The sequence below is a fragment of the Pteropus vampyrus genome, unplaced genomic scaffold (genome assembly GCF_000151845.1).
Source record: "Pteropus vampyrus isolate Shadow unplaced genomic scaffold, Pvam_2.0 Scaffold107, whole genome shotgun sequence".
NCBI classification, from domain to species: Eukaryota; Metazoa; Chordata; class Mammalia; order Chiroptera; family Pteropodidae; genus Pteropus; species Pteropus vampyrus.
Genome location: NW_011888888.1, coordinates 98,280 through 126,139, shown reverse-complemented (window position 1 = coordinate 126,139; position 27,860 = coordinate 98,280). Strand labels below are relative to the sequence as shown.

The 27,860-nt window shown below is 37.6% G+C and overlaps 1 protein-coding gene across 3 annotated transcripts; it reads left to right on the top strand.

The window, feature by feature from the left end:
* The first annotated feature begins 464 nt into the window (after positions 1–464).
* On the top strand, positions 465–27,860 carry LHFPL3 (LHFPL tetraspan subfamily member 3). Of its 3 annotated transcripts, XR_002781588.1 has the most exons (3): positions 837–2,042; positions 25,136–26,380; positions 27,359–27,860. XR_002781588.1 is itself a non-coding variant. In XM_023533650.1 (2 exons), exons 1-2 carry the CDS (start codon positions 1,595–1,597, stop codon positions 27,409–27,411), a joined length of 501 nt encoding a protein of 166 aa, XP_023389418.1. In that variant the 5' UTR covers positions 465–1,594; the 3' UTR covers positions 27,412–27,856. The 3 variants fall into 3 exon arrangements, 2 of the variants coding, with proteins under 2 accessions (XP_023389418.1, XP_023389419.1); XM_023533650.1 differs by lacking the exon at positions 25,136–26,380 and having other exon boundaries at positions 465–2,042; positions 27,359–27,856; XM_023533651.1 differs by lacking the exon at positions 27,359–27,860 and having other exon boundaries at positions 25,136–27,017.

Sequence of the window (27,860 nt, the reverse complement as noted above, 5' to 3'; positions counted from 1 at the left end):
AAAGGTGGGACAGTTTGGGCATCATGGCAAGAGATGGTGTCAAGGAGCTTATACATGTTTTCCCATTGTAATAAAGTGTGTAATTAAGTGTAGACTTAGGGGTCAAATCCTAACAATTCTCTTTCTGCTCAGAGAATGCGGTGGTCATTCGGTATAAAACGGTTTGTTACCAAAATCTGCTGCTGCTATGCAGCCTTCTGGTTCCATTGCTTCAAGTGGGGGTTACATGTTTCTTTTTATCAGACTCAGAAGGAACCAAGAAATGGAATTTGAATGTCAGGGACTGTTAAAAGGGCAATAGAAAGACTGGGAAAAAAACCTCATTAAGCTAAGGAAACAGCAAAAAGTGCAGGTATAAAACAACAATGCCACATGCAAATGTAAGGAATTGTGTATGGATAATTCAGGGGAAATTATTCTGAAAACAACTCTGGTTACTGGAACTTTGGATTGCTGTGAACTACCTGGAAAATAAAAACCATCACCTACTGTCTTCCTCATTGTATCCATAGCATGCAGAACAGTGAATATTTGTGTAAGAGATATAACACTGGCCAAACTATCCAATGTTTTCAGACAAACTATACGTTTCTGTGACACAGTCACTTCCATTCCCCTACAGGCCCCATCTATGGCAGGGTTTGTGTGAAAAATGACTTGAAAAAGGAATGTATAGGGCACCGATTGACTACAGTTCGGTTCCCTACAGAGAGGGGAAAACGCGAAGAGGTAACAAGCTCAGGTCAGCAGACATGAGACCACCTTTGAGATATGTCTTATACATTATCATCTGCCAGCTCCTGCCCAAGTTCTCCTGTCTCCACCTCGTGGACCCGAGGCAACCGTGGAGTTAGCAAGAGGCAGTTCTGTTGTAACAGGGAAGTCTCTTGGGGGCAGTACGTCTCCTTTCCCTTGGCATCTCTCGCTTGCAACTGCCGCGCTGCCCCTCGCGTCTCGGCAAAGATGCAGAGGTCGAAGCACGTTGCTGTGCGGAGCTGAAATGCTCCCAGATTCCGCCTCGCGCGCGGGGCTCCTGACGCCAACCGAGATCCTGGGATAGCCTCTAGGATCCTGTGGGTGTTCCCGTCCCTTCAGATTCTCCCTCCCTAGCTCCAGGCCCGCTTCTCAGGCTCACGCCCTCCACCTGAGGAGCATCCCACAGGCTCGCCGCGGTCCTCCATGCCCCGGGGCACTCAGCCGCTCCGGCCGGGCCGGGAGGGGGAGGGGCAGAAGGCGGGAAGCGGAGTCGGGGGCGCGGGAGCCCGCGCTCCACGTTGCCCCGCGCGGGATTTGTCGCCTTCAGCTGCAGCAGCTGCAGCGGCGGCGGGAAGAGGGGTGGAGAGTGGTGAGAAGGGCTGGAGCCCGGGCCAGGAAGGAGGGAGGGGGGCCGCGAGACAGTGCCAGGAGAGCCAGAGGGGTGCTTGGCGCTCCCCCGCCCTCCTTCCGGGAGCGAGGATGCAGACTGTGAAACTGGCGCTGCTGGGCTGAGGCGGAGGCAGGGGAGTTGCAGCGCGCGGCTCGGTGAGTGTGTCTCCTGAGCGCGGAGAGGCGGGGGAGGCGGAGGACCAGGAGGAGGCGGAGGAGGAGGGGGAGAATGCCCGGAGCCGCCGCCGCTGCCGCCGCCGCCGCCGCCGCCGCGATGCTCCCGGCTCAGGAGGCTGCGAAGCTGTACCACACCAACTATGTGCGGAACTCGCGGGCCATCGGCGTGCTGTGGGCCATCTTCACCATCTGCTTTGCCATCGTCAACGTGGTGTGCTTCATCCAGCCTTACTGGATCGGCGACGGCGTGGACACCCCGCAAGCCGGCTATTTCGGGCTCTTCCACTACTGCATCGGCAACGGCTTCTCTCGAGAGCTGACCTGCAGGGGCAGCTTCACGGACTTCTCCACGCTGCCCTCGGGCGCCTTCAAAGCCGCCTCCTTCTTCATCGGCCTCTCCATGATGCTCATCATCGCCTGCATCGTTTGCTTTTCTCTCTTCTTCTTCTGCAACACGGCGACCGTGTACAAGATCTGTGCCTGGATGCAGCTCACCTCCGGTGAGTGCGCGCTCACCTCCGCGGAGGCGAGGTGGGGGGACCTCGGGGCGCCCGAGCCCGAGGCGCGGGAGTGGGAGGGACCGGGCTGCGAGTGTCGCTGGGTGTCGAGCAACTTAATCCGCTCAGGCTTGGGGGTGTGGGTGGCGGAAACCCTGGGAGGCCGGAATCCCCGGGGTTCGCCAGCCTCGGCACCAGCCTCTTGTCCCGGGGCTTTCGAGAATCTCTCCTGTGCGGGGACGCCACCCAGAGGTACCCGCCCGAGGCAGGGCGGTTGCTGGGCCGAGTCCGCTTAGAACTGAGGGTGGGAGAAGCTACTGCTTACGGTGTGTGCTGAGGGACTGAGGAGGGACTGACACAGCTAGACGAAAAGCGGATTTAGAGAGGTTGTAGTTGAAGGAGAGTCAATCTGCTCTGTTCCTCGCTGGGACTGTTTCTGTCATTGGTTCTTGGGAGACTCCTGTGTGTGTGTGTGTGTGTGTGTGTGTGTGTGTGTGTGTGTGTGTGTGTTGGAGGGGGGTGGTGGCTGGAGTGGAATTGTTTCTCTCTGTCCCGAGCAGTTGTAAAAATTTTAACATGCTTCTGGAAATGCATAAATCCTAATTGTTTTGGGTTTCACCCTTTTAAGAAGAATGCAGCTTAGGAAGTTCCTTAGCAGTTCTCTAGTGTCCATTCTTCAGTTTGCTTCCTTGTCACAGCAGAGGTCCTTCCATTCCATCTTTAAACGAAGAGAGAGGTCTCGAGGGAATCAAGGTCTCGTTTTTGGGAAGTGGCTTTAGGAAGATGGGAAGAGGAGAAAACCTATTTCAGGAGTATCTCTGATCACCGTTTGCCAGTTGGTAATAGATTGTTGCTAGCTGGAGAATATGAAATTAATTTTTTTTCTGAGTATCAAAGTTACTCTTATCCCAGAAAAGATGGGGGTGCATTTCCCGACTCCTTTCTCTGCATGCCATGTGAAGCCAACTCCCACTCTGCCAGCCACCTTGAGTGTCCTGCCTTTTGAAGGCAACTCCATCCTCCCACACTTGACACCCTCTTGTTCTAGCATTGTCAAGGTCCTTTTGATTTTATGGATGATCTGGTGTAGAGGAATAGAGGATGTCTCAGGCAACCAAATTTTCTCATTTGTGTTTTGTTTTATTTGATTGTTTTCATTCTTCGAAGATGTTACCTTCGAGATTTCGTATTTATTCCTATGCTTGGGAAGGTTTTCTGGGGAGTAGGGATTTGATCTCCAAGTTTACCAGAGTGATATAGGATGATTACGTCCCTAAAGGTGCTGGACAAGAGAGTTAAGGTTCATCATGATCTTACGTTTGCTAGTTTGATATAAGAGAAGCTAGTGGGAAACTAATCTAGTATGGAAGTATTTGTTATGTATTAAGTGTGTCTCAGCTGATTTTGATATGTCATGAACTGTGAACGTGCTCCATGTGAAAAGCAAGAAAAGAGCACTTTAGAGACTCCTCAGACTCTATTATCCTCCTGAAATGTGAGAATTCTTTGCTTTTCCTTCTCTTTCCACTCCCAACTTATTGAGGCACCCTTCATCTCCCTCCTACCCCATGTTTTTATATATAATATAAACTCTTATGGACATTTCAAGAGCAGACTGAGATTTGGAATAAATTCATGTATTATAGTTGTTCTTGACATTTAACTCTGGTTTGACTTTGAAGACAATAGGACATTGAGGATGCAGATGTTTTAGAAAAAGAATTGACCCTGCACAGCTAATTTTAATTTTTCTAAGTTAAATGACCTATTTAGACTGGTGATTCAAATTAGATTGTTTTTCAAAGGTCTGAAAATAATTTGCAAGTGATTTCTCAACAATATATTTTTAAATATTTTATTTTTATGAGATTTTTGTACACTAAACCCAAGTTGTTTTTTCTTTTAAAAGGAAAGAAAACTATTTTTGGGAAAGAATTATCAGCTTTCAAGTTAATACAAACTGCAACTATTAAAATGTTGTTTTACTGTCCTCTTCTTGGAACAGAGCACACAAAAATTGTTTATTCTGAGATAGTGAAATATGAAGTTATGTTTTCAGAGATTTGACATTAATATATTATATGTTCCTATATGTCAATGTAAAAATGTGACGATAGCCCTTGTACTAAAGAATATATAAGGACATTTACTTCATTTTTGTAGCAGTACAGGTCCTTTAGGTCTAAGCATACTTTTTAAAGCTTTTATTTGGTATTTTATTTCTAGATAAACCATAGAAAGACATGTTTATTTATTAATAAAGTATATTAATTAAAGAAGAATGAATTATGACAATGGGACAATTAAGAATCAGTCAATTATATTCACAGATTTTTAAGCAATAGGATGTAGAAGATATTTCTGAAGAATGTCACATTTAATGTGGTTTTTGGGGTTTTGATTTTTAAGTCTCATGACACTAACAAGAAATTTATATATAATGTAAACTCTTATGGACATTTCAAGAGCAGACAGATTTGGAATAAATTCATGTAATATAGTTGTTCTTGACACTGTAAGTTACTTTCAAAGTTCAGTTTCCAACCTTTAGGCTATTTTTTTTTTTAAATGTTAAGAAGACTCTGCATACTTTTAACTGTACCAAGGCTAATCTCAAGTGTAATGTGCTACAGAGAAAGATGAGATTTAATGTACCATTTCGTTATTAGAGACTGTTTAACCCTCATTGAAAGTCAAATGATTAACTTGTGTATTTAGTTATCTAGGCATTTTAATATAGTAACATCATTAATTAGAACCAGGTAGAATGTAAAATCCCCGTATGAAATGATACTCTAAAATGATGAGGGAGGAAACTTTCTTGTGGCAGTACAACATCCAGAATTATTCTTTTTATGATTCTGAACAGTGAACTAGGAAAAAAAACTTAGTTTTTTTGGACTTGAAGATTATGTTGCTCTTCTATCTCGATGTGTGAAGCACAAACACTTAATGGTGCTGTTATGAAGACCTGCCCTTTCCTTCTTGCTTCTCCCTCTAAATCATTATTAACCTCAGTGGAGTGAAACTACAGAATTAGGAGCTAATATGTCACACTACTGTTGAATGTAATCAACAGTAGTTGATCACATATGGGCTATGCCTGATTTAAAAACTGAAGATATAAAAATAATACGTAAAATAAATAATAGCAATCAGAGATGCGAAATTTCCAGATTTACACAGAGATAACTTTTTGAGAAGAAAAGAGAGACTTTTCTTCCTTCTATATGATTTCTCTAACACGAAAAGAGGCAGATCTGTAATTGGTCAGACAGGGTAATAAAGCCCAGATTAAAAAAAGTCAAGATGGGAAGGGAATTTTTTTTTGCTTTGGGAACTTGATTCTCTGCTTCCCTAGTTTTGTTCTTTAAATTGTGTTTCAGTCTGTTTTCAAGTCTCATAAAAGTGTTCTGTTTGTTTTACTGACTATAAGCTGTATCTTGAATTATTTCCAGAGGGCCAAATGTTAACAATTGTAGGCCAAATAAATCCTTTTTTTTTTTTCAAATAAGCTAATGTATTAAGGCAAAAATCAATGTTTTTAGACATTTACCATGGACTTCTTGGTTGAAGGCAGCAGTGAGGTATTCGCTTTCATATGTGAAGAAGGGGCACCTGATCCAAGTTGGATTTCCTTATTCAGGAAGGATAAGGATAGGAGAAGGGACTTTATTTACCAGATCCCTTATCTCCTGTCATTCTGAATGTGCCAAGAAGAAGGGCCACCAAGATGGCAAGGCTCTTGGTGGCATGGGTTAAGGGCTGAATTGCTTAGTCACTTTCCCTGACCTCCCAGCCTTAGTTTTGTTTAGCTCTTTTTGGCCAACTTGCTTTCTTAAATTTTATAACTTTGTCAGTTGAGATGAGACTCGCCAGAGGTAATCATTGCATTTCATAGCCTGCAAGGCCAGCCTCTGTAATGTTATACCATCCTATCTCATGGTACCTTGTTCTTTGTTATATAAGTTGTCATCATTTGAGACTACAAATGTGTTTGTGTGTTTATTTATTTAATGTCTGTGTTCTCTAGTACACTAAAAGTTCTATGAAGTCATGTCTATTTTTTCATATAGCATAGAGATCAAGATCGTGGACACTGGAGTAAAAAGACATTTGAACTTGGGTTTGAACTCGGACTCTGACACTCACTGACTGTGTAACCTGGGGAATTAATCTCTTATACTTCTGTTGTTCATCTGCCCAGTGGGCATATAATAGTCCTTACTTTAGGAGATTGGTACAAGGATTAAATAAGCAAATGTATATACTGACAATAGTGCTTAATGTATAGTAAGCAAGCACTATTTGAGAGTTAGTTTTGCTTCCTGTTCTTGTGTTATTTTTATTGCCGTATCCTGGCACACAATAGTATGTGTGTGTCTGGCAAATAGTAGGTATTTTTGTTGAGTTACTAAGTTAAAAAAAAAAAAAAGAATGATTAATGGGGCAAATGAAAGGAGAAAGGAATGATTTAGAATTTCCCACACACCATGTTGAGAAGTGAATACAGTATACTTTGAAAGCCACAGTGCTCATCTTTCTCATTGGTTTGTGACATCAGCAGTAATTGAACTAGAGGAACTCTTCCAACAATCTTCGATGGCAATGGTTGTGGCTTGACAGCCTAATTCATGATGATCTTATTCTCAAATGGAGGAATTTTCTGATGCATAGGTAGTGATCTTCATTACAACACTGGGAGAGAATCAATTATATCTTAGAATTCAGCAGATTTTTCCTTACCATTTAGTTTCTCATGAAAAAAAAAATCACAGTATTCAAAATGGAGGTTTTTGTAAGAATCAAAAGATCAGGCTTTTTTTCATAAGCGCAGTGACCCATTTCCAGGTTGCTTTTCCTTATGTGCCTTCAGGAGCAATCTGGACAGATGAGGATGTGACTTCCAGGTTTCCCATTTCTCCCTTCTGGGCACCATGCAGATGTGCTCTTCTTTGACCTGCCAGGCAGCCTGCCAGGCAGCCTACCAGGCCTGCTCAGATAGGTGGCCCTGCATGTGCAGAACTCTGATGTGGGTGCCCTGAAAAGGGTACAAGTTTGGGATTTATCTACTCAAGCACAGACTTGGCATTCAGGACCATCACCAGTTCTTATCATTTGGCCTATGCTGAGCAGCGTGAGGAAGTGAGGTCTTGCCTCAAAGAGCTGCTTATCCATCTTGAATTCAGTTATGGAGTGAACAGAGAGGGATTTTTCCTCTGCCAGAGCATTTCAAACATTCTCCCAGATGCAGAGGAATGAATGTATACCCCTGGGGAGGGCAGTTTTCATTTTTAACAACATATTCCACTTCTAAGAATTTACTATTTACCAAGCCAAACTTATATGGAATGATTTGAAATGAAAATTTAGAAACTGTTTATTATTATTATTTTTTTTTGGTTTTATGTAGTGTGACAAGGAATGTGACAATTGAAGAGATGTTGGAAAATATATTAATGTGAACGTCAAAACAAATGATTTTTATAACAGTGAAATTTTAAGTGAATAGCTGTGAAAAATAACAGGCCTCATATAACCCAAAATATATATCGTTAGGTGATTTTTTTCTTATTTCAAGGCTGCACATTTAACAGCTTTTAACCATTGTAAAAATGATAACAAGATGCTTATATACTTCTATAAATAATAAATACAAACATACATACCTACGTAATGTAATGTGGTATCAGATACTTAATATGAAAACAATTATTTAATGATTGGTGCTTATGTTTGATATGAGGCTATGACCCAGTAAAAAGAATTCAGATGGCCAGGCCAGTATATTACATTATAGGCACATACCTTAGAAGTCTGTCAAAGTGAGCAAAATTTAAAAAAAAGAGAAAAAGAAACAGTGGAGCATATAGCTATAGTTGCAGTATGTGGCTCAGTACACTTCTGTGTGTGGTGTGAGGAGATAAACCGTGGGGAGAGGAATAGAAAGAACTTCTGATCACACTGATATGAAGTAATACTTAAGGAAAATTCTAATTTGGGGGCTTAATAGCATGATAACTAGGAGAATTTTAAAGTCTAATTTCCATAATATGTTTGAACTTTTGGGGTCAGCACTAGCTTTAATTAATGTGATTTTCCCTTATAATGAATCAACTGGAATTTTTATTTGATATGAGGAAAGACCGAAGAACTAACCTTTATTCTTAATAATAACAAGAAGATAGTAACAACAGAAAATAAGAGGCTGGTTCATTTAACAAGTAGTAGGTAAGTTATTTGATGATTTAAACATAAACTTATGAAAAATCATTGGGTCATTAAAAAAAAGAAAAATAACCTTTCCCAGAATCCTAAATGCTCACATAATTATATCACGCAGGTCTCAAATTATAGCTAGAATTCTGATGCTCCTATTGCATAGGATTATTGTACCATTCATAGTTAAATCATCCTAACTGTAATCTTGAGCATATTTCTCATTTCTATTCTTAAAATAAAACAAAAACAATGAGGAGCTAGCAAGAGGAAGATAAATAAGTTTTTGATCAACCTAGACATGAACCATATCTAGCTTCTATTTGGCAGAATGAAAGCAGTAAGCAAACCTTTCTGAAGTAGAGTTGCTGACATGGAATTGTCAGAATGGGTCTCGCATACCTGCATTCTGACATCTTCTCCAGCCTAATGAAACCAAGTCTGCAGCAGGGTAGGGACTGTCTATCTGTGCTTCATAGGAGAAGAGATCCTAAGTGATAGGCTGAGTAAAGATAGTCTAATTGCATGAGATTTTGAGATTATGGTTTATCAATGAAAGGGCTAGTGGAAGAGTAGTAAAAGGTAGTGAAACGAATGAGAAATAATTGTCAATCAGAAAAGAGGCCTTAGTTCATGCAGAACTTAACTAATAGTGTTCTCCATATTTTTTTGCCCTATTAGAAAACAGTGGCAGACAGGAGTTTGAAGGGAGTTCAACTTCAGCTATAGTACAGAATGCATCATAGGCCTATTTACTTAAGTGTCTGGAAACCATTTGTGGAAATAGTCTGTGAAGGGAGGGCTCTGCACATCCCCTTTTTGGTTTTCATGAAGATCAAGAGCGAGGGTGCAAAATCAGAATGGGAAATGTGTATCATCATTGACAAAAGGCTCAGTATTTGAAAAACAGGCAAATATATCCAGCTGTGAAGAATGACAAGGATTAGAATAGTGACACCAAAAATAATTGAAGTATGAATAAAAAAGAATTGAAGAAATTCAAGGTTAAAAAGCCTGTGGAATTTGATAACATCTAAAGCCTGTTGAATTTGATATAACCAATGGCTTAAAAATATATTAACATGGGACAAGCAGAGAGTTGGAAAATGCATTATAGTGCAAAACAGTGTGCAAATCCAATTACCAAGAAAGAAGAATTATGGCTCCACCCCCCTCCTCCATACAAGGAGTTATAAAAGATTCTAAAATCAAGATATTCAAAGGGAGAGATGATTGAACTTCTAGTATGGCAGATGGGAAATATGGAGAAGGATTAAATAAGAAAGAAAAGGTCATTGTACAATGTGATAAAGAGCATTCTATAGTTTCTCTTTAAAAGTCTAATTACACATTGTGAAACTAAATTGATTTCTATAATGAATTTAATGGGGAAAGGGAACTTCCAGTGAATATATTTAAGATAAATATATTTATGGAGCATTTTAAGAACATGTATAGTACAAGCTAGATTGAATTTGTCTAAGATACAGATGATTAATAACCGGCAATATTGTGGATCTGTGTAATGCCAAATATCAGCTAACTGAATATTCATATTTTAACCAGTTTACTGGGCTAGGTGTGGTACTGACTAGTTAGCATTTTTTGAAAACCTTCATAGGGAAAAGGAATGCCGTATCGCAGTTTTATAAATATGGTTGGTGACACTTTGGGTCATGATATCAATTTAGTATGTAATGATCAGCATTAAAACTTGAATTAAAACAGAATAGAAAATATGAATGTAATATAGATAGTAATGGTTTTACGAAACCTTTATTTATTTACATATGTGTGTATGGATTAGATGGCAATGTATAATGTATTGCTTGCTGTGGATTGTAGTAAAAACATTTGAAAGACATTATTCCAGAGAAAAGATGATATAGTATGAATTTGGAAAAATAATTTTCTCTTCACTGGAAAATTGTAAAAGTTTTACACCAATTTATAGGTGATTTTATATGTGAGGGTAGAATAGATAAAATATACTTAACCTAAGCAATTTGAGACATTTTTCTTTGCTTTTTTTCCCTCACCTCCATTAATGACTTTTATTGCTAATGTACCCCAATTAAATTATGAGTTGATTGAAAATAAGACTTATTTTTCCAGACGTGATTTGGTTGGCCATTCATGCTATAAAAAAATGACATGGTCCACCTCTGAGCAACAATCTAGCTTAGCAAACATTTAAACAAGTGTATTTAACCAAGTGCCAAATGGATATAGACTTACAAGCTTTTAGAAGTTGAATGGATATTAAAACTTAATTTAGCAATCTCTTGATTTTCTGGATAAAGAAATAATGGTAAATTCTAACTACTGAGCAACTACTATTTGCGAAAACCTTTAGTTTAGTATATTTAACCTTTACAACAATCCTGCGAGGTTAGTATTATAACACCCATTTTGCAGATGAAGAAATTGAGGCTTAAAAATTGTTAGCAGTCACAGAGCCAGTAAATGGTTGAGCTGTAATCAGATTCTCCCTCCCTACAGCACACTGCCTTGGCATCTGAGAGAAATTAAGAATCTTGATAAAATTACACCTTGTAAGAATTGAAACACACATCTGATTCTCAGTTTGATGCCATTTCTACCACTTTCTTTTGCCTCCCAACTTAATGTGCATTTGTTTAGCATAAGTCTTCAATATGCATTTTCACCATCCTGTATCAACATGAAGGGAAGGAACTGCTATTTACAGAGAAAATAATTATCTACATGTTTACCAGATTTCCCTCTTCAAGCATGCTTAAGTGTGATGAGGTACTCCTCATCCCAACCTTTTCGTTTCTCTAACCTACAGCCTGGGTGGTTCTTTGCCCATGCTGCCCCTCTGGTTATACGTCTGATCTCATCACTATCAATCTTAGGCCGTGAATCCTGCAAGACTAGGGCAAATGTCAGCATTACTGGCTCAGTATCATCCAACTCCTCCCAACATCAGATGCAGAAACGTTCTTAATAGATTAGCTTATTGATGGTGGTGGTGAAAGTGGTGAAGGTGGACAGGATCACTAAGTCACAGACAGAGTTCCAGAGAAGGAACGATAGACTTGGCAGCTTCTGGGGGCATTAGGTGAGGAAGTGGTCGTAAGATTTGCATCTTGACTTGGCCACTTATTGGCTGGATGATTTTGGGCAAGTCGTCTTACTACTCTTGACTTTTTATATTCTTGACATTTTTCTAAGATTTATATAATTGTATTCCAGATACATATAAAGAGATTGCTAGTTATGGACATTAAAATATGTCATCTGTTAATCAAATGTTGCTGAGCATTTACCAACAAAGTAAATGTTAGGAAAATCATGGAAAATAGGGTAAAATTAGAACCAAAAGCAAACAAGGTAGACAAAGTTAGATTTCCTCAATATGAAATCTTAGACAAAGTTAGATTTCCTCAATATAAAGACCTTAAATAAAAAGATCTATCTTCTGTGTTCTTAGGATTATTGAATTAGTCCATGTAAAATGTAATGCACTATATACTAGCATATAGTAAGCACTCAGTTACTGTTAGCTATGATTACTGTTGCTGTGATCACTGCTACTACCATTGAAGAGAGCAGGACTGGAGGAGTGGTTAGTATGCAGAAAACTTAGTGGACAGGAAGATTGAACTCACAATGCACAATTTAAAGAAGGACAATTTTGTTTCACAATTTGTGTGTGCCAGACCTACCTTGTTCTGAGGATCAAGGAAGATAATGGCTATGAAATCCTTTTAGAAACTGAACAATGTTATATAAATGCCATTGTGATTACTATAATGGATATTGTATATTACTAACAAACCCTGATTCAGTTAAGGGTTTAATTTTGAGTTAGCAGGGTCTAGCTCTTCCATTTTATTTGTCTAAAGTAATGACTCAAAGTAATAAGAATGTATTTTGGAGATAATTTTGAACTGTTTAATAATTTTAACTGAACAAACTTGAAAAAAGGAGCCACGTTTTAAAGGCAACGTGAGCCATCTTTAGATTATGTTAAGACCTACCTAAGTACTTAGGAATTCTTAAGTTACCCGAAGTGATAGAGAAATACCCAAATTATTTCTTCTTCACAGTCACTAAAACCAAAATGGAATATTCTCAGTCTCTAATAGCATCATGTAACAACAGGAACAAATGTGAAGAAGCTTTTTTTGTGACTATTTTAAATGTAGCTCTAATGTTTTAAAAATTGTTTCTTAATATTATACTCTGAATCTTTATTTTTCTTCCTAAGCAAGAAAAGTAGTGATTTAAGATTCTCCGATATATGTTCAAAGGATTATGTTGCTCTGTTTTTCATTAACATGTTAATTCCTTGTATTTCTTTAACTTTTCTAAAGAAGTTTAAAAATAACAAACCTTATATTGCTTCTTATTAATATTTTCATTTCAGGTTTAAAGTCATCAGCTTATAAAATGAGAACATCAGTTTGTTATAACTATATCTATTACCATGACCCAAACCACTGGATTGAATAATGAACAAATGAACGTTCTCTTCTCTACATATTATCAATATCCCTTTTATGCTGAATAACCATAGTTGATGTTGACGAGAACTTATTAACTAAGCGTGCTTTAAAGATGTTGGAAAAGAGATACTTCTAGAGATGCTGGTGAGCACTGCTGGACAGTCTCCTACCTGTGTCCTGTAAGTCATAGTGAATGGCTCTGCTCTTCTAGACCTCTCAGTCTCCTGGAAAGAGCTCTCCAGCAAGAGAGCTAGAATGGAGAAATGGGCCAGGATATGCCCCCACCTAGTTCACTTTACTGAAGACCCCTCCACTGACTGCAGGATGGACTCTAGAGGGAGCTCCAGCCCTGTTATCGTGTGCTTCTTAGAACTTTGCCTTTTAAAGGGTCAGGTCCAGAATCATTTTTTCCCCACCACGTGTCAGATAACATTTTAGAGGATGAAGGGTGAAGGATAAAATATGAAGGTTGAAAAAGAATGAGAAAAGAGATTCATCCACAATACATGCAGTAAGAGGAAAGCTCCTTTTACCTACAAAGAAAAAGCCAACTCCTCCTGGACTTTCCTGCAGCCCATTTGCCTTGATATCAATTCTTTTAAATTAGTCTCTATAACTTACCTGACTTTTTAGGGAGCTTTTTGACTCTCCAGGGTCCTACTTTTTTGAAGGACTCATTGGCATGGTATTCCATCAGAACATTTTGGCTGTTGCATCTTAGCCTAGAGATGGACACTTTAGAATAATAACTTGAACATCACTGGAGGATTAGCAGGTCACTGGAGAATTCAAAAGAAGTTGAGGGATTCAGAACTATAGGATTCTAAAGAGTCATTTGTTCTTGGTGGTCATGAGCTATGCATTATGTTTGCAGCAGCTCAGGCATGTTTTGTGAATGAAAAAAGTAGAATTGGAAATTCTATTTCTTGGGAAACTTAGGGATTTTTCAGAATTTAAAAATAATGTTTACAATAACTAAGAACATGGACCCTAGCCATATATAAATAATGCTTCACAGGATCAGAATGAAAAACTGGGCACCTAATTTAATTACTAGCTATATATTCTAGTCTCCATTTCCATAAAAACAGGAGAAAAAGAAGGAATGAGTGCCTGCTTTTTCTTATAGCTATTGCAATTAGATACAGTTGTACACTCTTACATAGGTTTCTCCACTGGAAGCCACTCAAAAAACACACAAATTCCATTCTTTTTTCTCTTTTTTAAAAATGGAACCTGAGCTCAATCTGATTTTTACCTCTTTGGGAATCTGAAGTGCTGAAAGTTCTTTAGAGGAAAACTTTCAAATAGCACACTTTCCTGCTCAACATCAAGCCTTTTTTTTTTTTTTCCATCTCACAGTCAAAAAACATTATTTTTTAATCTTTACCAGGAGTCCTCCTCATTAGCCCCCAAACCCCACTCTGGCCCAGTTCCAAGGCCAAGCAGAAAATTTGAAACTATACTGATCCTGCAGTTCAATTCAGCAGCCTAGCATTGGTCTGAGACCTCTTAGAATTTGGAGACTAGGTTAATGTGCATAGAACAAAGGGAAAAAGTTCTGTAATCAGTCTGAGTTCATTTGACAAAAACTGTTCCTTTCCTTTGTGTACTGTTAAAGAATTGATTTTTTTTTTTTAAACGAAAGATCTCTAAAAAACCAACCTAATGATTGTGAGAGGTAGTCTCTAAACACTAAACTTTTAATTGTGATAGATTTATTCAGGTAATAGAATGAGTCTCACATAAAATTATTCCTCTCTGTCTCATGGTGACATGAGCAGTTCTTATGGAATATATTCCCAAATGTGTTAAAGTATTGTAGGTAGAAATATGACTTATAAGAAGGCATGCTTGAATTTGTACAATGAAAGAGGTAATTTAAATTTCTATTGTAGTTATAATATTATTTAGCTTAGCCATCATTCTGGTTTTGTTTAATATTTGCAAAACGAATCATCGTTTTAGCTCATCTGCAAACATATTATGAATAATATATATTGCGTTTGTGTGTATGTGCCTGTGTGTGTTTGTGTGTACAATTTAAAGAATAATAATTGTGTGTCTGCTACCGTTTTCTGATTATATCTACCCAGAGGTAGCCACTTTCCTGATTTTTGTGTTATTAGCCTATATTCCTTATAATAGTAATATACATATAATGTACATATACATATAAGGTACACTAATGTATATATTTCTTAGTAATACATTGTTTAATTTTTGTCTGTTTTGAAAGGAAATGTTTTTAATATTTCACCATTTAGTATGACGTAGGGGGTAGATTTTTTTTTTTTCTGCAAATACTATTTATTAGGTTAAGGAAGTTCGCATATTCATTCCTACATCAAAAAGTTTTTAGATTATGAATATATGTTGGATTTTATTGAATGCATTTTCTGTATCAGTTGAGATCAAATAACTTCTCTGAATTAATGTGTTGATGAGATGAAATATAATACTGGATTTTCTAATGATGAAATAATTATGCATTTAAAGAACACTACCACTTTGACACACATTGTGAGTCTCAGTCCCTAATATTTTATTTAATATTTTAAAAAGTATTTTCATGAGTAAGATAGATCTTTTTTTTTTTCCCTTTGTAATACCGTCTTTATTTAGTTTAGGTATCAGGATTATGTAAGACTCATAAAACTAGTTGAGAAGCCTCTCTTGTTCAGGTTTTTGAAAGAATTTATGTACTATCGGAATACTTTTTTTTTGAATGTTTAATAGAAATTATAAAATTGTCTGGGCCTCATATGTCTTTGTGGGGAGATTTTAAACTACTGATTATATTTCTTTAATTGTTATAGAATCCTGTTTTCTATTTTATCTTGAGTCAGTTTGTAAAGATATATTTTTTCTAAGAATTTGTTCATTTCATCTACATTTTCAAATTTATTGGCATATAACTGTTCATACTATGCTTTTACAATCATATAATAAGAGTTGTTTGCTGATGTCTTCTCTGTTTTCTTTGGATCAGTTTTGCCACAGTTTGTCAGCTTTATTAGTCTTTTAAAAAGAGCCAACTCTTGTTCTCCATTACTTTCTTCTGTTATGTAGCATTAATTTTTGCTTTTATTTTTTTTTATTTTCTTCTATTTTGTTTGCGTTTATTCTCTTGTTCTTTTTCTAACTTCTTAATTTGGTTACCAAACTCATGAATTGTTAGCTGCTACAAACATAAAAAAACTGCTTATCTAAAATGAGACTTTTGAAGAGATTATCATTAAAAGTTTTGATCCGGAATTGTATGCAATCATCTCAAGCATAACCTAAAAGGAAAAAAATAGATGTTGGTGAAGGAAAGCTCAAGTTACTTAAAATATTTACATATATTCTGCTGGCATGGTTTATACAAATCCAGTATATTTAATATTAAATGTCTATTCAATATATTTAATATTTAATATTCTATTTTAATAAATATAATAAATAAAAGTTACATATTGGTGTTCCCAAATACCCTCTCATTTATTCTAGCAATTGCTATTGTAATAATATCATCTTCCACGTGTATCAGAAAAAGGTAAGTGAAAACTCTCAAACATCAGCAATCAGTTGGCGCCACCAAGCTCAGAGTCAGCTTTAGTGCTCAATTGCTTCTTTGGACTCTTGCTTTGTCTTTTTTCTTACCTGTAAGTATTTCTCTTACTCTCAGCTCAGTCATACATGTTAAAAATTTTTTAACATTTTGAGGCGTTCTGTTTGAGAGGGTTTTTTGAGTCATCTGGTCTTCCACATTTCCCCAAAAATAAATTCCATGGATAACATTCAGTTGACTTTGCTTAGTTCTATGGCCACATAAACTCTAAACTTTAAAGTGCCAAGTCACCAATTTATGCCATTGCTAAAAGAGGGACAGGATCAGAGAAATGTGGATTGATGCATGCAAACTAATTATAATTTCCAGACCTACTACTCAAAATTCATGAATCCCCTCACAGCGAGTTAGCATTATGTTTTTCTAAGATGAATCGTATGTTAGGAACAAAGGAGTGACGGTCTCTACTTCCAATGGCATATACATGTAGTAGAGTAGATTTCTCTTAGTTTTAATGTAAAAATACTGGATGAAATTACAAAAATACTGTAATTGGGTTCTCAGTCCTTTTATTCTTTCCTTCATTCATTTATCTTTCCTATTGCATGCCTATTATGTGTATTAGAGGAGATAGGAAGACTAAAACACTTTCTAATATTTAAGATATCTTTATGATTTGTTTTCTTCTTAGGTTTGGAAAGAATTTTGTATTACTAAGAAAAGTGTGTTATATGTTATATGTTTATCTAGTTAACATACTAGATAAACATATAAGCTCTGAAAGCAGAACATCTGGGTTTGTGTGGCGGCTACTTCATTTACAGTTTTTAGCCTATCTATGCCTTAGTTTCCTCATCTATAAAATGAGGAAAAATGTAGTGACTGTCTCATGTCTGGAACACAGAAAACACTCATAAATGTTAGGTATTAACATCAGCATCATAGTTGTTGTCACCATCATCATCACTCTAGAAAGGCAGTCCCAGAAGGATTAAAAAAAAGTAAAGGACCTAGTATGTTGCTGTTTTGTAAAAACTCCATATGACCTTAATATTTTATTTTTCTTTCATTCTAAAAAAGAAATCATGTACATTTTGGGGCTGTTAATTCATTGTTACTCCTTTTTTGGGGGGGGGCAGGTGAAGCTCTTTCCATTTTAGGTTCTTGTGGGGATTTGATGATAGCGAGAGGAGGACAGAGGAAGTCATGGAATTTCCCTGAAGTGGGTGCCCTGTGAACCATTTTTCGAGTTGGAGATTGGAGATCTGTAGAAGGATATCATTAGGGCTCAGACAGGACATGTAGTAGTTATCAATTGTAGCTCCTTGTGACCTTTCTGGAAACTTCTTGAGGACAGTGATCATGGATGTTTTATTCACCATTATATATTTAGTGCCTAGGATCTTTGTTGTTGTAAGTTTGCCTTATCTTTCAGTGCGCTAAACTGATGCCACAACTCAAAGCTTATTTTAGGAATTGATATAAAGACAACTTCTCTCAGCTCTTTTCAGAGAATGGGTGATTTTCCCATAGAATCAGTGCAACTAGATATCTTACCATTTCTGTATGATTTAAGCTCTACTTAAGAAAACAGGTCCTATTTTTTATTTCAAGTTCTGAAATGATGAAATGTGAACCATACTTGATTATGCTTTAATATTTGTGTATATGAATACGGAATGACACCTTCTAAATGGCTCACCTTGACCAGAGAAATATGACACTGAAAAATGGATATTTTGTTAAAATTCAGCATGTAGGTTTGTTTTATGGTTTGTAATTTTTGACCTTAACACAAAGAATGAAAATGTTATAGAACCAAGTAAATACTAACATATTTGAGTATAAACCTCATTTTCAAACAAATTATTTTCCAAAAGAAATTCTTTTAGTTTTCAGCCTTTAAGGTAACAACCATAAAATCTTAGAGTAGAGCAAGATGGGAAGACGTAGAGGACAAACGAAAAGACAAAAAGACAGAACGGTATAGTTCAAGTAACTAAACAGATGGGACTAGCATGTGACAGAGCAGCAGTAATCTTGTGTAGTCTCCACTATCCTTGCTCCATTTACGGACATTTATATAATGGTTGCAAGGGGAGACTCAGATAAAGTCTAATCAGGGAGCCAAAAACCCTTTTTGTTCCACCCTCCCTCTGCCTCCTCCTTCTTAAATTCAGCTTGACTTTCAAATTCTTTGGGAAGGAGAAAAACCATGGAGTTTATAAATGAAAAAAACCTATATAGGTGGGGAAAGAATGTTTTATTTGGAGGCTAACAAAAAGACAATACAAAATAAAAAAATTAATTCAAGCCTCCTTCAAAATATAATAGCATCAGTTTGCTGCTTCCCAGGGCAATAATAAGGTATGTCATAAGATATATTGCATAATCATTTTTTCTTACAAAATAATTGTTTTACCTTTTTTATTGTTGTATTTTAAAAATATAAACCCTCAGATATCAGAAAAATATGTAGAATCTAAAATATAGTTGTAAAGTAGATATTGAAAGCTGAAGAAAAGTGTTGGGAAATGAATTATTCTCTACAGTAAACACCAGACATACATGGGACCCTTTTCATGATATTGCTCAGTTACATTGTTCACAAGATTTCTTTAAGAAGATGTGCCTTGTCTTTGATTTTAAAATGACTTTGTGATGTCTGGCTGCTATGGTAACTGCTATTTTATTAAAGAGTAACATTATAGTCAACTAAAATTGTCAACTTGGCATGCTATTCTAGATTTCCTTTATATTTATTCTGTTTTCTGATTTATCACATATTTGATATAATCTTACATTTTGGGAATGTTTACATTTTTCTATGTTTGTTTATATATTAGAGGAATATTGTTGTTAGGTCTGAATAAGGATTCAGTGTTATTGCAAAACCAGCTCCTTTTGCCTGCAATAGTACCATTTACTGAGAGCTCACTGTGTACCAGGTACTGTTCCAGTACTCTACATATTACCTCACTTAATCCTCATAAAGTCTATGGGGAGATATTTCTTCTTCTTCTTCTTCTTGTTATCATTTCACTGATAAGGAAATGGAGGCACAGAGAGATTAAGAAATGTTGCCAAGATCATACAGCTAGAATTGTGCTGTCCAATACAGAAACTTCTAGCCACGTGTGACTAAAATTTAAGTTAAATGACATTAGAAATTTAGTTCCTCAGTTACACTAGCCACACTTCCAAGTGCTCAGTAGGTCCATGTGGCTAGTGGCTACTGAACTGGACTGTGTAGAACAGAATATCTCTATCATTGCAAAAAGTTCTATTGGACAATGCTGTTTTGAGGAAGCAGTGAAGCCAGGTGACGTGGTTCCAGGGTCTATACTCATAACTACTACACTGAACTGTCATATTGTCCACCTTCCATTAACAGTAAAGGGACTGGTACTGAGAGTCTATGAGTTGATATTAACTTGAAGGATAAAGGACAAGACTAATCATAAAAGCCTGAATAGGAGATTCATTCATTCATTCATTCCACAAATCTTTATTGGGCACCTGCAGAGTGATAAATACTGTTCCAGATACTGTTGATAATAGCAGTGAACCAAATCAGACAGATTCTCTGACCTCACAGAGCTTACATTCTACTGGGGAAGACAGACACAAACAGATTATTAAATACATAATACATATCAGGTAGTGATAAATGCTGTGGAGAAAGTGCAGCAACGTAAGGGTGATGATAGGGAGTGCTGATGAAAAGTCTCTCTGATAAGATACCATTTAAGAAGAGACCTGCAAGCAGGACACAGAGAAGTGAGAGAAGAGAAGCCAGGCAGTAGGAAAAGCAGGGCAGAGGCCCCAAGGCAGAGATATGTGAGTTCAGTTCACATGTCCAGTGCCACACAAAATGGCAGGCATCCACAGAAATGCCTTCTCTTCCTGATTGTCATACCTCATGTATTCAGCCTTCCTTACCCTTGGTATGAAGTCACTTTTCTTTCCCAGTTCCTGTGTATCTACTTTTGGGTCCTTAGGGTCCATTGCATTTCTCTTACAACTATTAATTTTGTAGTCTTCAAATTTGGGAACACAAAGCAAATCTTAGCACCCTTCTATGATTAGCCTTATCTTAAAAGAGTTACCGGATCATACATGTTTGAAGAATCTTTCTGCTTTTCACGACCTCTTTCCCCCAATAAGTAGAGACTAGTCTACCAGATCAGAAGTTACTATACGTAAAGCCAGGCTGATAAAATTATTTTTAGAAGAAAATTAAGAAGAAAAGAAACTAAATCATAGTTCTGGACTCAAGAAACAATCTTATAAATGTAATTTTTAGTTGTTAATAGTTTAACCAAGCACAGAAAATAAATGCCTGGCCTTAGAGCAAATTAAAAAATGTTAAGATAGCAACTACACTGACACCCATTAAGGATACATTCAACATCTCGTTTGCTAAGCATTTGGAAAGATTTGATTGTTAAAATGGTACCTAGGAATTTCCGTGCATCTTTCTTCCTGACTATGGCACTGCTTCCTCTAAGTCCAAGTTCATGCTTTCCTTTTCTCTATTAAAATTTAGCACAATATTACTGCTCCCTTCTTGTAATTGTGAGGACAAGTGAGTTACTAGATATAAAGTATTACTTCTACGATGATATTCCATGCATTTTACACATAAAATACTTTTACATGTAAAGTTCTTAGAATAGTATAAAGTACATGATAAGAATTCCATAAATCTAAGCTGTTATTATTATTCTGAGCACTCTAATCCCTTTCTCTGCTTGATTTAAGCAGGTCTTGCCTCAAAGCATCCTACCTTTCCTTGCTGTAGTCCACATGTATCTGCCAGTCCCACCCCTCAATCCTGGACAGCTCATACACAGTGCATGTGCCCTTTGGTGAACACCGCTTCCCCTCCTGATCCTCCTAACCTTCCCTTAAAATTGGAGTTTCTATACCCTGAAAACTCTTTAAAATCCTGTGCTAGGCACTGTTGAGATTTTGCCTGAGCACCACAGCATTTTATAATCTTAAAGGAAGGCTTCAAGGTAGAGGATAATAAGCCTGGTTGTCCAGGAGTACAGCTTTCTTTATCCTTTTCCCTCAGTGTAGGGCAGATCATGTGGGACTACCTCCACGTCTTCAGCCGAGAGCCTGAGTCCAGTAGATATGGGTGGACCCAGGTAAAACCGGTCTCTTGCTCCTGGCTAATATCAGAGTGACAATTGGGGCTCTCCAACCCCATTAAAAAACACTCTAGAAAAGCTCGAAAGTTGGCGGGGAACCTGTGAGGGCTACTCAGAAAGGCTACTTTCCCTTTGCAGTCCTGGATGCCCATAGTGGCTCCGAACAGATCAAAATTTGCTGATTTCTGTTTACAATGTATTTGTGAGGAAGCAGTAAAAGCTCTGACATATTCAGAAAACCAGGTGTATATGTGTGTGTGTATACATGTATATACATACATACACATATACACATATGTATTTATAGAACACTATTGGCCACTCTGTGAGTAAGTGTAAGATATTAACACTAGCCAATGATGGAGGAATTCATATTTTAAAACTCCCTTAGCTTATAGGCAACCACACTGAAGAGGAATAAAACAGGGTGGGCCGTTCTGCGTGTTAGATGGGACTAAATAAGGAAGGAATGTAGGTAATATATATTCACACTTTTCCCCCCAAGCCTTCTTAATATTCTGTCATTGAGTCATATTAGCCCTTTTTATTTATATTTCCTCAGGCCTTAGTTTGGGTCTCTGATCCTGATAGCTACAGTGATAAATTATTCATTTGTATGCAAATAAAAATAACAGCTTCTAGATGGAGGAAGTGTTTGCAGAGTGAGAGAAGTCCTGTAAGATAAAGGATAACCCTATATAACTACCTATGGTCTGCATTATGGCTCATTTTCTTCATTGGTGTTCGATTAGCCTGGAGTTATGAGCACCCATGCCTGGTAGAGCGGGAGAATGTGCTTCAATAGGTCAGCGGAACCTGCATAAAACCCAAGTTATAATAGTTGTTCCCATTGAAGGAATCTTGGAAGATACCAGAGCTGTGTTGGGTGTTTTCCTTTTCTTAACACTCCTTCAAGGTAGATTTTGTTATTTGCTGATGATGTATCTGAAGCTCAGTGAGGTTATGTGACTTGTCCAGAGCTATCACTGAAAGTGGAAAGGCAAGGCTCCATTCTTTGTCTCTCTCTTCTTTTATATATTCTTTCTAGTTAGTTCCGTTTTCCCTGATTTCTCACTCCCATCGCCTTCCTTCCCCACTGGCAAGCCATTATAACAAGTCTGATGGTTATCTTTTTGTTTGTACGGATTCTTATAAAAAATAACTTTTCTTGTTTGTGTTTCTGTATTTATGGTATTCTGCTATAGATTTCTTACTCTGTTATCTGTTTACTTAAAACAATTTTTTAGCAGCACTAGGTTGTACTTCTGATCCACTGTTACTGACGCTGGACAGTACTCAGCGCAGTATCCAGCACATTTCATCTTTATTAAGATGAGATGTGTGCTGGCTTTGCCTATGCAGTAAATACACTTACTATTCTGGGTGGCAGATACCCAGATTGCCTCTAGATCTCTACCACACTGAATAACCCTGCAGTGAGCATCTTGTCTACAACCCTTGATGAACCTACGTGAGGTTGTTGGGAATTGCTGGACCATAGGGCACACATACGCCAGCTTTGACTATATTGGGTCAGTTTGCTGTCCAGGCTGTCTGGACACCAGTCCATGTCCACCAGCAGTGCAGGAGCAGAGCACTCCTGTATCCTCTTATCCCCACTGGTACTCATATTTTTCTCATTTTCCTTATTTTCTAGTTTTGGTCAGTCTGTATGGTCTAAAGTGGTATCTCATTGTTTTAGTGTACATGTCTCAAAATTTTTAGTGTTCTTTAAAAAATCACCTCTTCATCTTTTCATATGCTTGTTAGTTTTCTACCTCTGCCCTGTGTTCCCATTCAGGGGATAAAGGATATGGTCAGGGTGTTGCTCATCTCTCTAGACTAGCACTGTCCATTTGAAATATAATGCAAACCACATATGTAATTTCAAGTGGCCACATTGAAAAAGGTAAAAGGAGACAGGTGTAATTAATTTCAATAACATATCTTATTTAACTCAACAGGTATAAATTATTATTATATAAATTATTATATAAATTTCCATGTATAATTGATAAAACAATTATTAATGAGATGTTTTATATTTTTTCCATACTAAGTCTTCAAAATCCCATGTGCATTTAACAAGGAAAGCGTATCTCAGTTTAGATGCTAAATTTTCAATGATTGAAGTGAAATGTCACTTTATACACATAAAGTTATATTTAACAGAAAAATACATTGTTTATAAAGTTTTAGATATACCTGATTATTAGAAATCCCTTCTTATATTGAACTAAAATCTGCTTCTCTTTCATTGTTACTCATTTGTTATAATATTGTTTTCTATGGCCACACATAGAATGTGTAATCTGTCTTTGAGAGGACACCCTGATAAGCCTTGAATTATAGCTCTTGAATTTCTCTTTCCTCATGATGTTTTCTCTTCTTAGTCCTCAAGATCCCCATTTCTCCCAGTTGTCCCTCACATGACATAGTTCCTTTACCTCTGGGTTAATCCACATTGGGCCCTTGGGTTGATTGCGTTCCCAATTGTTCATATCTTTCCTGAGATGGGTTACTAGAAGCAGCATGGTTCTTTAGATGTAGTCTATGGATGGGGCAGTGTCCAAATGATTCTAGCTTCTTCTGACCCAGACACTCTGCCACCACCAGAGTAACTTGAAACTAAATTAGCTTTTAGCAATCACATTTGGACTTGATTAACAATTACTTGTTGTCTGGTAATTCATCTGTTGATGTTTTCCAAGCACCCACTCTATGTTTAATAGATCTATAAAAGTATAGATTAGATGTGACCTCTTACTAGTAAAAATTTCTAAGCAAATACAATCAAGCTTATAAAAATAAAATTTGTTTAAATAACATAATAAATTCCCTCCAGTGTAAATGCCCCGCTAAAAATCCATCCTCAGATAAAACTATAACACGTCTTAATTGACTGGAGAAATTTCTTAGACCCAAAATTAGTGGAAAACCTTTTCCACCACTAGCATTTATCCAGAATGAATTAGTAGGGCAGTCTTAGAATCTGTTGTTAATCTGACATAAAGATTAGTTAGTATATTTATCGCATAGGCAAAGCCAGAGCACATCTCACTTTAACAAGGAAAATATGATATAAAAGGTAAATTTTCATATTGATATAATTGATATAGTTCATTATACAGGTGTACCAAATTAAGACATAATGATATGAGATATGGTAGGCATTAATAATAAAGAGTGTGAAAGATTGTAGGACAAATGTAGTATCAGTGAAATGATCATATTAGGATATAGCTTTTATAACAGAAGAAAACAAAAAATAAATGCCGTAACAAAAGAAAGAAAGATGTGGTTGCTTGCAATTTGCAGTTACATATTCAGATTTGGTCACTGCTTAGTTCAGGGCAGGTGAGGAGAAATGAACAAAATTCAGACTCATGGCAAGAATATAGCAGATAAAAGAAAATTCTTTCTTGTTTCCTCTACTCCTTAGTGTTGATCACCAACTTCTCCCGACCATATACTGAAAGAAAGAGGTAACAACTTTAACCCTTAAATTAGGTGAGGACCAGTTTGAGAAACATGATGGAAAAAATAATAAAGAGAATGGGAAGACATGTGGGCCTGGAATCATCCTTACCTGACCCTTCAGGATCCTTCTACTTTCTGTCATTTCCAGGAGGAGTTTCATTTGGGTTTTGGCAGCTATGGAATTCAAGTGTTTTCCTTTTGTTTTGGTAGAACAGGAAGACCAAGAGAGCAAGTAGGAGGTTGGGGGAACAGATGAAGAATGAAGAAAGGAAAAACCCAACTCTAACCCAAAAGGATTAAAGATGGACTCTAGTTCCCAATTCTCCCAGACTCCTCAGGACTTAGTTTCACTTCAGCAAACAATCTTCTTATAGACACTGTGCTAGTCTTCGTAGGATCCCAAAGAAGAGATACATCGCTCACACAATCTGATGGGGGAGGAGATGGCACAAGCCCACAGACAATGAAAATCAAGGGCAGAGTATGCCAAGTGGTCTAAGAGAGACACAGAGTGTTGTAGAAACTCAAAGGAAGACTTCACATTTAATTCAATTTGGGAACTTGGGATGAACTATTGAATAGATAGTCTTTGAGGTGGACTTTAAAGGATGAGTAGGATTTTCACAGACAAAAATGAGCTGGAAAAAGCATGCTATTCCTTCAGAGGGAAGTCCCAAGTGGTATTTTGTAGGCAGAATTCCTTGCCTACTGGACTTTGACTACAGGGCTAAGTAGTAAAGGCTTCCATGCCTGTGCTTTTCAGGTTTCACAGCATCGTTAACATAACCCAGAGTAGTCTCAGAGCTGTGAGACAAGCACTTCCTGGACAAGTCATGTGTAGTATTGGCCAGAAACCTGGTCAGGAAGTATGAGTCTGAACCCAGGATACACATAAAGTCAGGCTTTTTTCTTCCTCTTAATGGCAAGTAATAATTATTGACTGAGGCATTTGGGCAAATGACAATCTAAAACAACTGTTTAAGTTAGGGCATCTTTAAAGCTCTAAAAGCACTAAACTTTTAGGTAGCTAACTTCAGTGGACTAGAAAAAGCAGAATAGTTTTTTCCCTCCTGTGTCGGTCAGAGTTCAACCAGAGAAACAAATCTGATAGGAGATATATATTAATAGATTTATTCTGAGGAATTGGCCTATATGATTACGGGGACTGACTGGCAAGTTTGAAATCTGTGGGGCAGGCCGTCAGGAAGGGCAGGCTGGAACTCTTGTGCATGAGCTGAAGCTGCTGACCATGGGTGAAATTTCTTCTTCTTTAGGGAAGCCTCAGTTCTGCTCTTAGGGCCTTCCGATTAATTATGGGCTTTAAGCACATGTATGAAGTATCTCCATGGCAACGCCTAGATTAATGTGTGACTGAATAACTGGGGTCTATTGCCTAGTCAAGTTGACATGTAAAATGGACCATCACACCTCTCATAGACCAGCCCTGATATTAAGGTGAGATAAGGTAACATTAGCAATGGGATTAGGTAACTTAGAGCAATGGCAGGAAGAAAGCAATCAAAGATACAAAATGCCACGTATTATATGAATCTATTTACTTTTATGAATATCTGGAATAGACAAATCTGCAGAGACAGAACGCAGATTTGTGGTTGCCAAGGGCTGAGGGCAGGAGAGAATGGGGTTTCTGTTTAGGGTTGATTTAATGTTCTGAGACTGGATAGTGGTGACAGCTGCACACCATTATGAATATACTAATATTATTGAACTGTACACTTTAAAAATGGTAAATTGTATGTTATGTATATTTTTTACTATAATAAGAAAAATCAAATGCAATTGTTATTAAACAGTTCTCTGCAAAGCTAACTGCTGTGGGCCCGAAATTGGAACACACCGCTCATTATGGGTCGGTAGGGTGTAATTTAAAAGTGCCAGTTTAGTGTGTTTACCTTTGGGGAGTCAGGTCCTTGACAAGTGGCAGCCTCTGCTCCCTCACACACTTGAGGCAGACATTGTTCAAGACTATTGTTCTGAATCCCCAGCTTATAATGTGAGGGCACAAGCAAGCTTTGCTTATACTACTTGAAAGCATATTGAATAATAAAGATAATATAGGATTGGTAGCTTACACAGAGCCAGTGATGGAGATCTTTAAATGCAGGGAACTTTTGTTTCGAGTGTGCCCTTTGGGAAGATGGGCCTGAATCTCTGGCCTGTCAGAAAGAAAACTTGAGATTTAGCTTGTGTTCTACTTGGGTTCCTGGGAGTATTTTACCACCATGGCTCTTTTCTTCTCCATAAATGCTGTCATGCTGTTCGGGCCGGCTTTTTATTGGGAACTGTGATGTGTGGGTCCTTTCCTTGTATGTAGCGTGAGCTCTTGTCAGCTTACGGTGGATGTCAGCATAATGATCCTTTGCAGCGGTGACAGTTTAGAGAAATGTTTTTCAAATTTGTTGCTACTGACAGACATAGATGAATTCCCAACCACAGTTATGGATCACCAAGAAAATGGGCTCTGACAGTGCCCTGGAGCTGGTGAGCAGAATAGACCTTCCATGGGAGAGGCTGCATGGTGCACAGTTTCAGAGCCGTTGTGTGAGATGTATGTCATTTCATAAAACTGATGCTCAGAAAGGTGAGTAAATTGCCCAAGGTCACACAGATAGTAAGTGAGAGGGATGACTTCAAACCCAGGACAGTTTGATCCTAAAACCCTGTCACTTTCCATTATACCATACTAATGAAGATTTTCAGGATTTTTTTACCACAGAGCTAATGTTTGAGCTGCTATAACAAAATACCACAGTCTGGGTGCCTTATAAACAACAGAAATTTATTGCTCATAGTTCTGGAGGCTGGAAATCCAAGAATAGGATGCTGGCATGTTTGACAAGGGCTGTCTTCAGGATTGCAGACTTCTTGTGTCCTCACATGGTAGAGGGGAGTAGGAAGCTTTCTGGGTCTCTTT

Coding starts and splice junctions, on each gene's coding strand:
- LHFPL3 (XM_023533650.1), top strand. CDS start 1,595: ATGCCCGGAGCCGCCGCCGCTGCCGCCGCCGCCGCCGCCGCCGCGATG. Junction 2,043..27,358: donor CTGGATGCAGCTCACCTCCG/GTGAGTGCGCGC, acceptor TGCTACTGACAG/ACATAGATGAATTCCCAACC.